At 36.6% G+C, this 14,817-nt stretch overlaps 1 protein-coding gene across 1 annotated transcript in view; it reads left to right on the top strand.

Moving 5' to 3' along the window:
- Positions 1-14,128, top strand: part of LOC143680405 (uncharacterized) — a 141,312-nt gene extending 127,184 nt beyond the window's left edge. The window contains exons 5-7 of the mRNA XM_077156852.1: positions 10,983-11,078; positions 11,567-11,658; positions 12,100-14,128. Of these exons, the coding sequence (XP_077012967.1) occupies positions 10,983-11,078; positions 11,567-11,658; positions 12,100-13,140 (1,229 nt within the window). The 3' untranslated portion in view covers positions 13,141-14,128. The remainder of the gene's footprint in view (positions 1-10,982; positions 11,079-11,566; positions 11,659-12,099) is intronic.
- The last annotated feature ends 689 nt before the right edge of the window (positions 14,129-14,817 follow it).

Consider the following 14,817-nt stretch of genomic DNA (forward strand, 5'->3'; position numbering starts at 1 on the left):
TGAGTATCAAACTTACCTATCTAATCCTCTTAAGAAGTGTCTAGAACAGCTTGTTTATATTGTTTTAGATTTTACTTTATATTCATATTCCGTGTTATTTCATAACATGAATAACAATCTAAGATTTTTGTCTCTTTACTTATTACTTACATCTAGCTTTTCCCCTGACTAAAATATAATCTTTGTGAACACAAATTCCATGTATTTCTTTTATACTCAATACAATGTTGGGATTACAATGAGTATTTTCTATAAGGATAAATAAGAAGATTAAATATGCTCTAAATTATTATTTTGCTCTAGGGATTTTGTGTGGATTCAGATGATAGTAATAACACAACAGGCATATCATTTTCCACATTAACTTAGAATATTCCAAGGGAACTTATTGTATTACTCAGGGTTCTCCAGAGAAACAGAGCCAACATAAGATATCTATAAATATGAGATTTTATAAAAGTATCTCACACCAACTGTGTAGATGCATGAGTTAAATTTTATAATGTAGGCACTAGCTGGCAACTCCAATGAAGGGCATCAATGAACTCTTCAGGAGGGGCTGGCTGACTGAATAATACATGGAAGTTCTCTCTCTTCTCCCTTTAAAGACTTCAACAAATTGAATTAAATCCAACTGATACAATTCTCTCTTTGTGTCAGACATTCCCTTATTTGATAATAGATGTAATTAGCCACAGATGCAATAAACTAAGTAATGATTTAGAAAACCAACCTTCAATTTATTAATCAGCCATGAAATTTCTTTGAAATAATGGTTATGCCAGTGCTTACTTGATCAGAAAACTTGGCACCCTCACATGGCCAAGTTGACATACGAACTTAACCATCACAGTGTTTTTTTAATTCTTTGTGAAAATCATAATAAACTATTATGGAAATCTAGAATTTTCCTTGTCTGAAAATATAGAGTGTTCTGCAGTCTGTTCTTGAGCTTGGCTCAGCAACCAGAAGTTCTCACTGTATTTGGGCACAAGATCAAGATTTAACACTTTGATGGTGAAAAATGGTCAATATTATATATTCGAGGTACTTTTCCCCTGACTGACCTTCAACATTATATTCTTTTCTAGTAATGATAGTGGTTTGAAGCTGTATGTATGGCAAAAAAGCATATTCTTAAATCTAATCCATACCTTCACATGTGAGCAATTGTTTGTATTAATTTTTGATGAAGTTACTTCAGTTAAGTTGTGTCCTATCTCAAGCATGATTAGTTTTCATCTATTACTGGAGTCTTTCATAGAAGAATAAAATTCAGACAGAGAGAGAAAAAGCCATAGAGATAAAATTTTGAAGTCATTGAAACCTTGAAGAAAAGAAAGAAACCAGGAGACAGCATCATATATCTTGCCATATGGCAGACTAAGGAACAATGGTTTCCAGTTGTGAGTATCAGAAAGCCACAGTCTTGGGGAGAAAATGTTGCCTTGATGATGTATAGATTTGGACATTTCCCAAGGCTCAAAACAATAAACCAATAAGTTTCCAATTTTAAACCAGCCCATTTTATGCTATTGCTTAAGTAGCCTAGGAAACTAAAAACAGAGTTTGGCCCAGGCATTTGATGTGCTTTTGTTGCATATACCACAAATGGCAATTCAGCTTCAGAATTGGGTAATTGGTTGAGGCTGGAAGGATTGTGAGGTCATTTATAGAAATGTCTTAGATATCTTTGAAGAGAGCATTCAAAGGCATATGAATGTGAAAGTTATTTCCCATAATATTCAGGAAGGAAATCATGATGTATTATGGAGACAGGAGGAAAGGTGATTCCTGTCACTATTGACTTCTGATATTGGGTGGAAGACAGATCTTCATTCACGAACTTAGATATTTAACTGAGGCAATTTCCAAGATAAGCATGGGAAGTTCAGAATCCTAATTGCCACTTATGTTAAAATATGAGAGGAATGTGATAAGCTAAGGACTGAAATCATGTGCTTAAAGAAACCAGACATTGGTGGTTTAGAGAACCTGGAGCTTCTGGAAAGTGAGCTCTCAGAAAATAGTGCTAACTGTAAGGGTTTAATTAAACATGAGACAAGTCAGCAATTCTGTTCTACTCAAGATTGGGAGTGCAGTTATCCAGGAGAGATTTGTGGAATGTTGTTTTGTCTGATGGTTTGGACCTCTGTGTGCAACATTCACAACTGACAAGTCATTTGCAAAATCTGCCTGAACAGCCACTGGTAGTCTTGAAGAAAAGGGACCGATTGTGAGAAAAATCACTTCAAGGGTAGAACCATTGAAGCTGAAGTCTGGAACAAAAACAACTGAAGCAAGAATGTGGACCCATCAATATATGTAGAAAGGGTGTGGTTTTTTCACAGCTTGAAGTGTGTAGGCCTCCCACCCCATATTAAGTACAACCCCGCTCTTTCAGATGGTGGATCAGAACCCATGGGAATGTAGAATTTTTCTCTGCCACCTCACTGTTCTGAGAGAGTTGTGATTATTCCCCAGGGCTGTCAGAGTAAGACCACAACCCCAAAGACCTGAGAGGTTGGAGATTTCACTCCTGTGTTTACAGAGAGCACGGCTGTTGCACAAGCACTTGGGAGAGATAAAATTCCCACTTCATCAATCTTGGAGGACAAAATTTCATTATGTAGGACATCCGGAAAAGATGGCGGCTTAGTAAGACATGCAGATCTTAGTTCCTCCTCCAGAACAGCTACTAGGCGAGTAGAAACGATACAGAACAGCTTCCGGAGCCACGACAGAGATCAGAAAGACAGCATAACCCATTCTGGAATGGCTGACTGGCTGAGAGAACCCGCTCCAGTGAGACCGCCGAGGGGTGCGGGCTTCCCCAGGCGGGGTGGCAAGTGGCCAGAGTCCCTCCCAGCCTCCTTCCCGGGCCAACTGGCAGAATTGGGCAGGTGGTCCCCTCAAGCCGCGGCAGCTGGCACCCTCCCACCACGCTTGGTGCCCCGGGCCGACTAGGAAATTCAGACAGGCGCTATCGTGGGCTGCAGTGGCCGGTGACCCTCCCTGCATTCACACCCCCGGGCTGGCTGGCACTCTTCCAAGGCGCTTCGGCTGGCAAACCTCCCCCATGGCAAGAGTTTTCCAAAGTTAAAGGACCCACAGCACCTTTTACTGGTGGGACCCACAGACAAACGTGTGCCACGAGCGCCACCTACTGGGCAGGATAAGAAAAACAGAACCCAGAGTTTTCACAGAAAAATCTTTCAATCTGTTGGGTCCAACACCCAGGGAAATCTGACAAAATGTCCAGATGCCAGCCGAAGATAACGGATCATGCTCAAAAAGTTGAAAACATGGCCCAGTCAAAGGAACAAACCAATAGTTCAAATGAGATACAGGAGTTGAGACAACTAATGCTGAATATATGAACAGAAATGGAAAACCTCTTCAAAAACGAAATCAATAAATTGAGGGAGAACATGAAGAAGACATGGGCTGAACAAAAAGAAGAAATAGAAAAACTGAAAAAGCAAATCACAGAACTTATGGAAGTGAAGGATAAAGTAGAAAAGATGGAAAAAACAATGATACCTACAATGATAGATTTAAAGAGACAAAAGATAGAATTAGTGATTTTGAGGATGGAACATCTGAATTCCAAAAAGAAACAGAAACTATTGGGAAAAGAATGGAAAAATTTGAACAGGGTATCGGAGAACTCAAGGACAATATGAACCACACAAATATGCATGTTTTGGGTGTCCCAGAAGGAGAAGAGAAGGGAAAAGGAGGAGAAAAACTAATGGAAGAAATTATCACTGAAAATTTCCCAACTCTTATGAAAGACCTAAAATTACAGATCCAAGAAGTGCAGCACACCCCAAGGAGATTAGACCCAAATAGGCGTTCTCCAAGACACTTACTACTTAGAATGTCGGAGGTCAAAGAGAAAGAAAGGATCTTGAAAGCAGCAAGAGAAAAACAATCCATCACATACAAGGGAAACCCAATAAGACTATGTGTAGATTTCTCAGGAGAAACCATGGAAGCTGGAAGACAGTGGGATGATATATTTAAATTACTAAAAGAGAAAAACTGCCAACCAAGACTCCTATATCCAGCAAAATTGTCCATCAAAAATGAGGGAGAAATTAAAACATTCTCAGACAAAAAGTCACTGAGAGAATTTGTGACCAGGAGACCAGCTCTGCAAGAAATACTAAAGGGAGCACTGCCGGGATAGCTTCAGCCGGGCTGCTTCGCGGCCAGAACCCTGGGTGAGAGGGGGCGAGCTCGCTGGGTGTAAACCTGAGGTAAGCGGAACCTAGCCGTCTCAGCTAGGGGACTGAAGGACTTGAGCCAAAGGCCAATTAATCAGCACAAAGCTTCTTTATTGTTACATGGTATAAGCTATAAGTACTGAGGGGGCTCAAGTGCACAAAAGACCCCGAGGCTCTAGGGAGCTCAGGTTATATACAGTTGCACAGGGGGAGGAGTAGGGGAGAGGGTAGGGGGTTCGGAGAGCCAATTACACAAGCTAAAAGGTAGTTGCTAGGCAAGGGCGGCAGAAGAGGGCTAGAGGCAAGGACAGAATAACAGGAAGGCTTGTGGTTTTGAGATAAGCTACTGAGATGGGAGGTTTACGACGAGAGGGGGAAGGGAGAACAGTGAGTTAGGCTACAGACATGAGAGGCAGGGAGAGAAGGTAGAAATGATCAAAAATTTTTAAGTATGACTAGGCTCCAATCCCTGAGAAATATCCCACAGAGCACTAGAGTCAGATATGAAAAGACAGAAGAGAGAGGTATGGAGAAGAGTGTAGAAAGAAGGAAAGTCAGATATGATATATATAATACAAAAGGCAAAATCTTAGAGGAAAATATTATCCAAACAGTAATAACACTAAATGTTAATGGAATGAATTCCCCAATCAAAAGACATAGACTGGCAGAATGGATTAAAAAACAGGATCCTTCTATATGCTGTCTACAGGAAAAACATCTTAGACCCAAAGATAAACATAGGTTGAAAGTGAAAGGTTGGGAAAAGTTATTTCATGCAAATAACAACCAGAAAAGAGCAGGAGTGGCTATACTAATATCCAACAAATTAGACTTCAAATGTAAAACAGTTAAAAGAGACAAAGAAGGACACTATCTACTAATAAAAGGAACAATTAAACAAGAAGACATAACAATCATAAATATTTATGCACTGAGCCAGAATGCCCCAAAATACGTGAGGAATACACTGCAAACACTGAAAAGGGAAATAGACACATATACCATAATAGTTGGAGAGTTCAATTCACCACTCTCATCAATGGACAGAACATCTAGACAGAGGATCAATAAAGAAATAGAGAATCTGAATATTACTATAAATGAGCTAGACTTAACAGACATTTATAGGACATTACATCCCACAACAGCAGGATACACCTTTTTCTCAAGTGCTCATGGATTATTCTCAAAGATAGACCATATGCTGTGTCACAAAGCAAGTCTTAACAAATTTAAAAAGATTGAAATCATACACAACACTTTCTCGGATCATAAAGAAATGAAGTTGGAAATCAATAATAGGTGGAGTGCCAGAAAATTCACAAATACATGGAGGCTCAACAACACACTCTTAAACAACGAGTGGGTCAAAGAAGAAATTGCAAGAGAAATTAGTAAATACCTCGAGGCGAGTGAAAATGAAAACACAACATATCAAAACCTATGGGATGCAGCAAAGGCAGTGCTAAGAGGGAAATTTATTGCCCTAAATGCCGATATCAGAAAAGAAGAAAAGGCAAAAATGCAGGAATTAACTGTCCACTAGGAAGAACTGGAGAAAGAACAGCAAACTCACCCCAAAGTAAGCAAAAGGAAAGAAATAACAAAGATTAGAGCAGAAATAAGTGAAATTGAAAACATGAAAACAATACAGAAAATCAATAAGACCAGAAGTTGGTTCTATGAGAAAATCAATAAGATTGATGGGCACTTAGCAAGATTGACAAAAAGAAAAAGAGAGGTGATGCAAATAAATAAGATCAGAAATGGAAGAGGAGACATAACTACTGACCTCACAGAAATAAAGGAGGTAATAACAGGATACTATGAACAACTTTATGCTAATAAATACAACAATTTAGATGTAATGGACGAGTTCCTGGAAAGACATGAACAGCCAACTTTTACTCAAGAAGATATAGATGACCTCAACAAACCAATCACAAGTAAAGAAATTGAATCAGTCATTCAAAAGCTTCCTAAAAAGAAAAGTCCAGGACCAGACGGCTTCACATGTGAATTCGATCAAACATTCCAGAAAGAATTAGTGCCAACTCTCCTCAAACTCTTCAAAAAAATCGAAGTGGAGGGAAAACTACCTAATTCATTCTATGAAGCCAACATCACCCTCATACCAAAACCAGGCAAAGATATTACAAAAAAAGAAAACTACAGACCAATCTCTCTAATGAATATAGATGCAAAAATCCTCAATAAAATTCTAGCAAATCGTATTCAACAACACATTAAAAGAATTATACATCATGACCAAGTAGGATTCATCCCAGGTATGCAAGGATGGTTCAACATAAGAAAATCAATTAATGTAATACACCATATCAACAAATCAAAGCAGAAAAATCACATGATCATCTCAATTGATGCAGAGAAGGCATTTGACAAGATTCAACATCCTTTCCTGTTGAAAACACTTCAAAAGATAGGAATACAAGGGAACTTCCTTAAAATGATAGAGGGAATATATGAAAAACCCACAGCTAATATCATCCTCAATGGGGAAAAATTGAAAACTTTCCTCCTAAGGTCAGGAACAAGACAAGGATGTCCACTATCACCACTATTATTCAACATTGTGTTGGAGGTTCTAGCCAGAGCAATTAGACAAGAAAAAGAAATACAAGACATCAAAATTGGAAAGGAAGAAGTAAAACTATCACTGTTTGCAGACGATATGAAACTATACGTCAAAAACCCGGAAAAATCCACAACAAAACTACTAGAGCTAATAAATGAGTACAGCAAAGTAGCAGGTTACAAGATCAACATTCAAAAATCTGTAGCATTTCTATACACTAGTAACAAACACGCTCAGGGGGAAAAAAAGAAATGAATCCCATTTAAAATTGCAACTAAAAGAATAAAATACCTAGGAATAAATTTAACTAAAGAGACAAAAAAATCTATGTAAAGAAAACTACAAAAAACTGTTAAAAGAAATCACAGAAGCCCTAAATAGATGGAAGGGCATACCGTGTTCATGGATTGGAAGACTAAATATAGTTAAGATGTCAATCCTACCTAAATTGATTTACAGATTCAATGCAATACCAATCAAAATCCCAACAACTTATTTTTAAGAAATAGAAAAGCCAATAAGTAAATTTATCTGGAAGGGCAGGGTGCCCCGAATTGCTAAAAACATCTTGAGGAAAAAGAACGAACTGGAGGTCTCGCACTGCCTGACTTTAAGGCATATTATGAAGCCACAGAGGTCAAAGCATCATGGTATTGGCATAAAGATAGATATATCGACAAATGGAATCGAACAGAGTGCTCAGATATAGACCCTCTCATCTATGGACATTTGATCTTTGATAAGACAATCAAGCCAACTCACCTGGGACAGAGCAGTCTCTTCAATAAATAGTGCCTAGAGAACTGGATATCCATATGCAAAAGAATGAAAGAAGACCCATGTCTCACACCCTTTAAAAAGTTAACTCAAAATGGATCAAAGATCTAAACATTAGGTCTAAGACCATAAAACAATTAGAGGAAAATGTAGGGAGATATCTTATGAAACTTACAATTGGAGGCAGTTTTATGGACCTTAAACCTAAAGCAAGAGCACTGAAGAAGGAAATAAATAAATGGGAGCTCCTCAAAATTAAACACTTTTGTGCATCAAAGAACTTCATCAAGAAAGTAGAAAGACACGCTACACAATGGGAGACAATATTTGGAAATCACATATCAGATAAAGGTCTAGTATCCAGAATTTATAAAGAGATTGTCCAACTCAACAACAAAAAGACAGCCATCCCAATTACAAAATGGAAAAAGACTTGAACAGACACCTCTCAGAAGAGGAAATACAAATAGCCAAAAGGCACATGAAGAGATGCTCAATGTCCCTTGCCATTAGAAAAATGCAAATCAAAACCACAATGAGATATCATCTCACACCCACCAGAATGGCCATTATCAACAAAACAGAAAATGACAAGTGCTGGAGAGGATGCGGAGAAAGAGGCACACTTATCCACTGTTGGTGGGAATGTCAAAGGGTGCAACCACTGTGGAAGGCAGTTTGGCGGTTCCTCAAAAAGCTGAATAGATAATTGCCATACAACCCAGCAATACCATTGCTGGGTATCCACTTAAAGGACTTAAGGGCAAAGACACAAACGGACATTTGCACACCAATGTTTATAGCAGTGTTATTTACAATTGCAAAGAGATAGAAACAGCCAAAATGTCCATCAACAGACGAGTGGCTAAACAAACTCTGGTATATACGTACGATGGAATATTATGCAGCTTTAAGACAGGATAAACTTATGAAGCATGTAATAACATGGATGGCCCTAGAGAACATTATGCTGAGTGAGTCTAGCCAAAAACTAAAGGACAAATACTGTATGGTCCCACTGATGTGAACCGCCATTCGAGAATAAACTTGGAATATGTCATTGGTAACAGAGTCCAGCAGGAGTTAGAAACAGGGTAAGATAATGGGTAATTGGAGCTGAAGGGATACAGACTGTGCAACAGGTCTAGATACAAAAACTCAAAAATGGACAGCACAATAATACCTAATTGTAAAGTAATCATGTTAAAACACTGAATGAAGCTGCATCTGAGCTATCGGTTTTTTGTTTTTGTTTTTTGTCTATGCGGTTGTTTGTCTTTTTTTTTTACTATTATTATTACTTTTATTTTTTTCTCTATATTAACATTCTATATCTTTTTCTGTTGTGTTGCTAGTTCTTCTAAACCCATGCAAATATACTAAGAAACGATGATCATGCATCTATGTGATGATGTTAAGAATTACTGATTGTGCATGTAGAATGGTATGATTTCTAAATGTTGGGTTAATTTCTTTTTTCCGTTAATTAATAAAAAAGAGAGGGATGGAAAGATCAAAGGTGATGGTGGAGTTATACAGAGAAATTAGGGTTTACTAAACAGGTATGATTGCTGAATTATTATTTTGACATTTCTTTTAGTCTCCAGTATCTTAGAGTAGCTAGAAGGGAAAAACCTCACATCGTGGAATTGTAACCCATATCAAATTCTGAAATCTGTTCTACAACTAATTATTGCAATGTGCTAAGAAATTCATTGCTTTTTTGTATATATATTATTTTTTGGAAAAAAAAGTTGATTGTGATGATAAATGCACAGCTATTAAAAAAAAAGCTCTCTCTCATCCTGCTCAAAAAAAAAAATTCCATCATGTATGTGACATTCAGAACGTGAAACATAATAGAGTATGCCATTCAGGGTTTGGAACCATAAACTGTGCTTTCCTTTCACCTACCAATCAAGTGGAAGTGTTTATTTTATTCTTGTCATTCCATTGTATATTCTTCTATAGATTTCACAGGTACACATGCAGAGGGCACACATAACAAATTTTGATTAGAGTTTATACTAAGCATTGCTTTTAAAATGGCTTAAATTTTGGGAGAATATTTTAATGGAATGAATGTACTTTGCATATAGAAAGAACAGGGCTTTCCGGGTTGCAGAGTGTGGAATGTGGTGGTTTGAAACTGTATGTGCCCAGAAAACATTTTGTTAACTAAAATCCATACCTGTGCTTTTTTTTAAATTTGCTTTCTAAAGCCCAAAGGATATATGCCTCTCAGAATTTTAAATCTAATGGAGAAAGCACATAGGTTTCCAGAGCTGTATGAGTATAGTGGCCCCATTTTATTTTTTTATATCTCCCTATAGCAATGGAAACATGTATCCTATGAATGTCCTGCTTATGTATATTGGCAGCAGATGACTTGCTCTAAATTTCACAGGTCCAGAGCAGGAGAAGAATTTTTGCCTTAGAGCAGACAATGTCCATAATTGACTTTGTTGAGAGTTTTTAGTGACTTTAACATTTTATTGTATTTGAATTGAATTGAAATGGTTAAGTTGATGGAGTGAATATGTTTTGTATTTTGAAAACATTTCTTTTTGAGGGCCCAAAAGTTGTAATGTGCCAGTTTGACAATGTTAGGTACCTCAGAAAAGCCATGTTTTAAACATGATCTGATCTTGTTGGAGCAGCTACTTTAATCCTGATTAAATGTAGGTTGAGAATTTTGATTAGATCATCTTATGGAGATGGGACATGCCCAATTGTGGGTTTGACTTTTAGTTAGATGGAGATGTGACTCAACCCATTCCAGGTAGGCCTTGATTAGTTTACTGGAATCTTTTAAGAGAGGGAATATTTTGGAGAGAATCAGAAATTACAGAAGCATCAGAGCCAACAGAAATTTCACAGCAGGTCTTACCCAGATGTAGACACATGGAGAATAGGGACAGATTTTGGAGATGCTTGGAGCCCAGTAGATATTGTCATAAGATGTTAAGCAAAGCAGAATCTGAGTAGAGCCAAGGGAAGCCAAAAGAGGAAAGCCAGCCCTGAAGAAGGAAAGTGAATAATATCCACAGGAACAGAGGCTGAAAACAATTGAGCCCAGGAGCAAGTGACCAGCAGATGCCAGCCATCTACCTACCCAGCTGACAGGTGTTTCTGACCCATTGGCTTTTCTTGAGTGAAGGCAATCTTTTGTTAATACTTTAAGTTGGACACTTTCATGTCATTAGAACTGTAAACTTGTAAATTATTAAATTCACATTTATAAAAATATTCCAGTTCTTGTATATTACCTTTCAGCCACTTGCAAACTACACAATCTCCTTCACTGGACTTCATGATAATATACTGTTAAGTGCACAGAACTCAAAATTTCTTGTATTTTTTCCCATAAACAGGATATCAGGTCTGTAAATCAGATGTAGCTTCACAGTTGGTTCAAGGGGAGGAATTGTGGGGAGAAGGAATTGGATTTTTTCAAAACCAGAATTCAGGTGAGCACTTCCTTGGAACATGTATTCAGGACAGGGAGGAACATTATCAATGAGTGACTCATATATCACCTGCAGATTTCTGCAAGTTATATTTTCTGAAATGTACATATTGGGGAAATTTCCTCAGTTCAAAGTATCAAATGCTTATCAATCTGTATCACATGTCATTAGCTTTGGCAAAATAGATGTCTACGGAAAATTGAATTTAAACTTTCACTTATGACCCATTTCTCATCCTTGGCTTCAATGCTTTTCCCTCTCTTTACCTCCCCAACATATTATTTTTGAAATAATTTTACTTATAATTAAATCTTGAAAATATTTTCTAATTGATAGTGTCATATAAAAGTTTCTGCTACCTCTAGTAATCTTTAATTTGATATTCTTTCTCAGATAACTATCATTTTAGAAACAATTATACGGCTATGTGTGCTGCTTCAACATATTCATTTTCCTAATGCTGGTTTAGAAATGAATTGTTTTTTCAGTTCTTTCAGGCAGGGAAGATAGTGTTAAAGAACAAGAAATGCCATCTGTGCATCATATCTGCAAGAAAGAAATATCTACCATCATGTCATTGGTAAGCATTATGGCTGTAACCCTGGTCTTCCAAATTGATACCTGGAAATGGAATAAATTAAAAATTCAGTACAATCAACTTTACTGTAAGTTGGTTTAAGTGTGAATCCATGAAAAGTCTGTGATAATTTGCATATAGAAAATAATTGATTTGAACACAATAATATAACCTTCCTTATATGTGAAAAAATAATTCTATAAATACAGCTCATATACTCAATCTCTGAAACATTATGAAGTCTTCAAGACTGATTAGAATGTTCTGCAGTTGAGAAGCTATAAAAGAGTAGATCTCTGTACATGCAGAAGAATAAAATGATTCATAAATAACATGGGAAATATTTTAATTGGAGAATGTCACCGATTGGTTAGTTTTGAATTCAGATGCATATGGATTGATATCTATGGACAAACCTCTTACATTCTCTCCTCTACTTCCTAGGAGCAGAATTCTTATACTCAAAAGAATGGTATTATATGTAGTAAGTTGCCAGAAGATTGTACTCATAGTTCCAGAGTGATTCAACATGTTTTAACTCACAAAGGAATGAAATCCTACTTCAGCAATCTATTTGGAAAAGCCCTCAATGATCTATCATCTTTTAATCAACAACAGAATTTACACCCTGGAAGTAAGTCATATGAATGTCATTTAATTGAGAAATCCTTTGTTCAGAATTCTGGCCATACACATTACAATGTAACTCATGTTGGAGAGGAACCCTGTGAATATCATCTATTTGGGAAAACCTTTACTAAATATTCTGAATTGAGACAACATGAGAGAACTCACACTGGAGAAAAACCATATGAATGCCAACTATGTGGGAAAGCCTTCACCTATTATTATAAACTTAAACAACATGAGAACACTCATACTGGAGAGAAATCTTATGAATGTCATCTATGTGGGAAAGCCTTCACTTATTCTTGGAACCTGAAAAAACATGAGAGAACTCACACTGGAGAGAAACCGTTTGAATGCAATCTATGTGGGAAAGCCTTCAGTTTATCTTCTTATCTTAGAGAACATGAGAGGATTCATACTGGAGAGAAACCATATGAATGTCATTTATGTGGTAAAGCTTTCACTCGTTGTTCTACCCTTAGAAAGCACAAGAAAATTCACACTGGAGAGACACCATATGAATGTCATTTATGTGGGAAGGTCTTTGCTTTTGGATCTTGTCTTAGAGAACATGAGAAAATTCACACTGGAGAGAAACCATATGAATGCCAACGATGTGGGAAAGCCTTCACCTATTTTTCTAAGCTAAAACGACATGAGAACACTCATACTGGAGAGAAATCCTATGAATGTCATCTATGTGGGAAAGCCTTCAGCCAATCTTCTAACCTTAGACGACATGAGAAAACTCATACTGGAGAGAAACCCTATGAATGTCATTTATGTCAGAAAGTCTTTACCCATTATTCTAACCTTAGAAAACATAAGAGAAGTCACACTGTAATGAAACCTTAGGAATGTCATCTATGTGGAAAAGCCTTTACTCATTATTTTAACTAGGGACAAGTAAGTGCCTTTCTTCTAAGCATTCAGCCTTGCCTAAAAGACAATCAGTTTTCAGAGTTCCCAGGTGAAGGAGCTCATGTGCAAAAATTGAATCCAAATATGGTACTGTTTCCATAGTATCACAACATTATTTATAACACTGAATACAAAGCAACCATTCGCATAATATTCACTCACTACCTACTTAACTAAATTCAGACTTAGTATCACAAGTTTGACTGATATGAACCTACATAGAATTTAGTCTCTATAATGGGATTTAATTTTGTCCTCCCTTAATGGCATGGCATTGACAAGGGAATTAAACAGATTTTGAAATAATTATTGAATGTATAGATTTTATATATAAAATTGTAATAACAGTGTAAAGAATGCCTGGTCTATTCAAAATCCCAATGATTATACCTTCATCACATTTACCACTTAACACAAAATAAACCAGTGTATGTTTCCTCAATATAGAAACACTCTCCTATGTAACCACACAAACCCAAATCTGAAAGTGAAAAGATCCAATCCAGAGCTCAGTTTTGAATTTTAACTATTGTCCTTAGAGTGGGAAAAGGTTTCCTTGTCCATTTCAGCTCATACTTTTTCAAATTGAACTTGTTCCTGAGACATTCTCTCATGTACTTGATAGATGGGCATGTACATATGATGCTAAGTTAAATCTTCCCACAGCTCCCTCCTGAACAGACACAGGTCTGAATTCCAACAGCAAACCCCAGACTGGTGCTGTCCTCTCCTCAGTTCATCCCATCCAAAAAGTCCTGAGGTCCACCTGCTCCAACCCTAGTGAAGACAACTTTATAACTGGATGAACTTTTACATACACATGGAAAAATTGTTTTCTCATTATAATGAAAATGAAATTTATGGGGCTATATCCTGAAATCATCTATGTCATTGTCCACACTTAATATTATAGAACATTAAAAATTCCTGATAATCCATAAAACTCTACTATTTTCTCACGAAATATACATTGTCTTTAGGAAACATGAAGATTCTTAAACTCTAATTAGACCATATGTGAAATAAATAGTCTATCCAATTAGTTATCAAATATAAAACCTTTCACACTTCCTAATTTTGCCATTTTTCTTCAATAATTCACAAATCTCTCCCCGTCATTGAGAAAGTATAGAGCATGATGAAGGAGAATGTTCATATGTGCTGACTCTCACATTGCATATTTTGTATTAACATCTTTGTTTATGCAATTTTTGTAATTAACATAGAAAATACTTTTTTTGTATTTTAAGGATGCTGAAAAATCATCCTAAGTATTTTTCAAGTGATCTTGAATGGCTATTCTACAACTTACTTTTCTATTTGCTACATTCTTTTCCCATACCAGTCCTAATACATTTCTTGATTGAATTTGCATCATATGAAAAGCCATAAAATTATGTCTTTTTGAAGAAGAAGGAAAATTTAAGGCATGTAAAAAGATAAAGTTGCAAACACAGCAATAAAGAGATTGGTAGACAGTGCTCAGAATGGACTGCCAAGAATCAAATCTTTGGCAGGGGTAATTTTCCTGCAACTGTGTTATACCATTTCCTAGATTCTACTGTTCAATGTCAAGAGTTTCTTCAGGTAAATCTTTACATAGTCATCTAA

The sequence above is a fragment of the Tamandua tetradactyla genome, chromosome 4 (assembly GCF_023851605.1).
Source record: "Tamandua tetradactyla isolate mTamTet1 chromosome 4, mTamTet1.pri, whole genome shotgun sequence".
Classification (NCBI taxonomy): domain Eukaryota; kingdom Metazoa; phylum Chordata; class Mammalia; order Pilosa; family Myrmecophagidae; genus Tamandua; species Tamandua tetradactyla.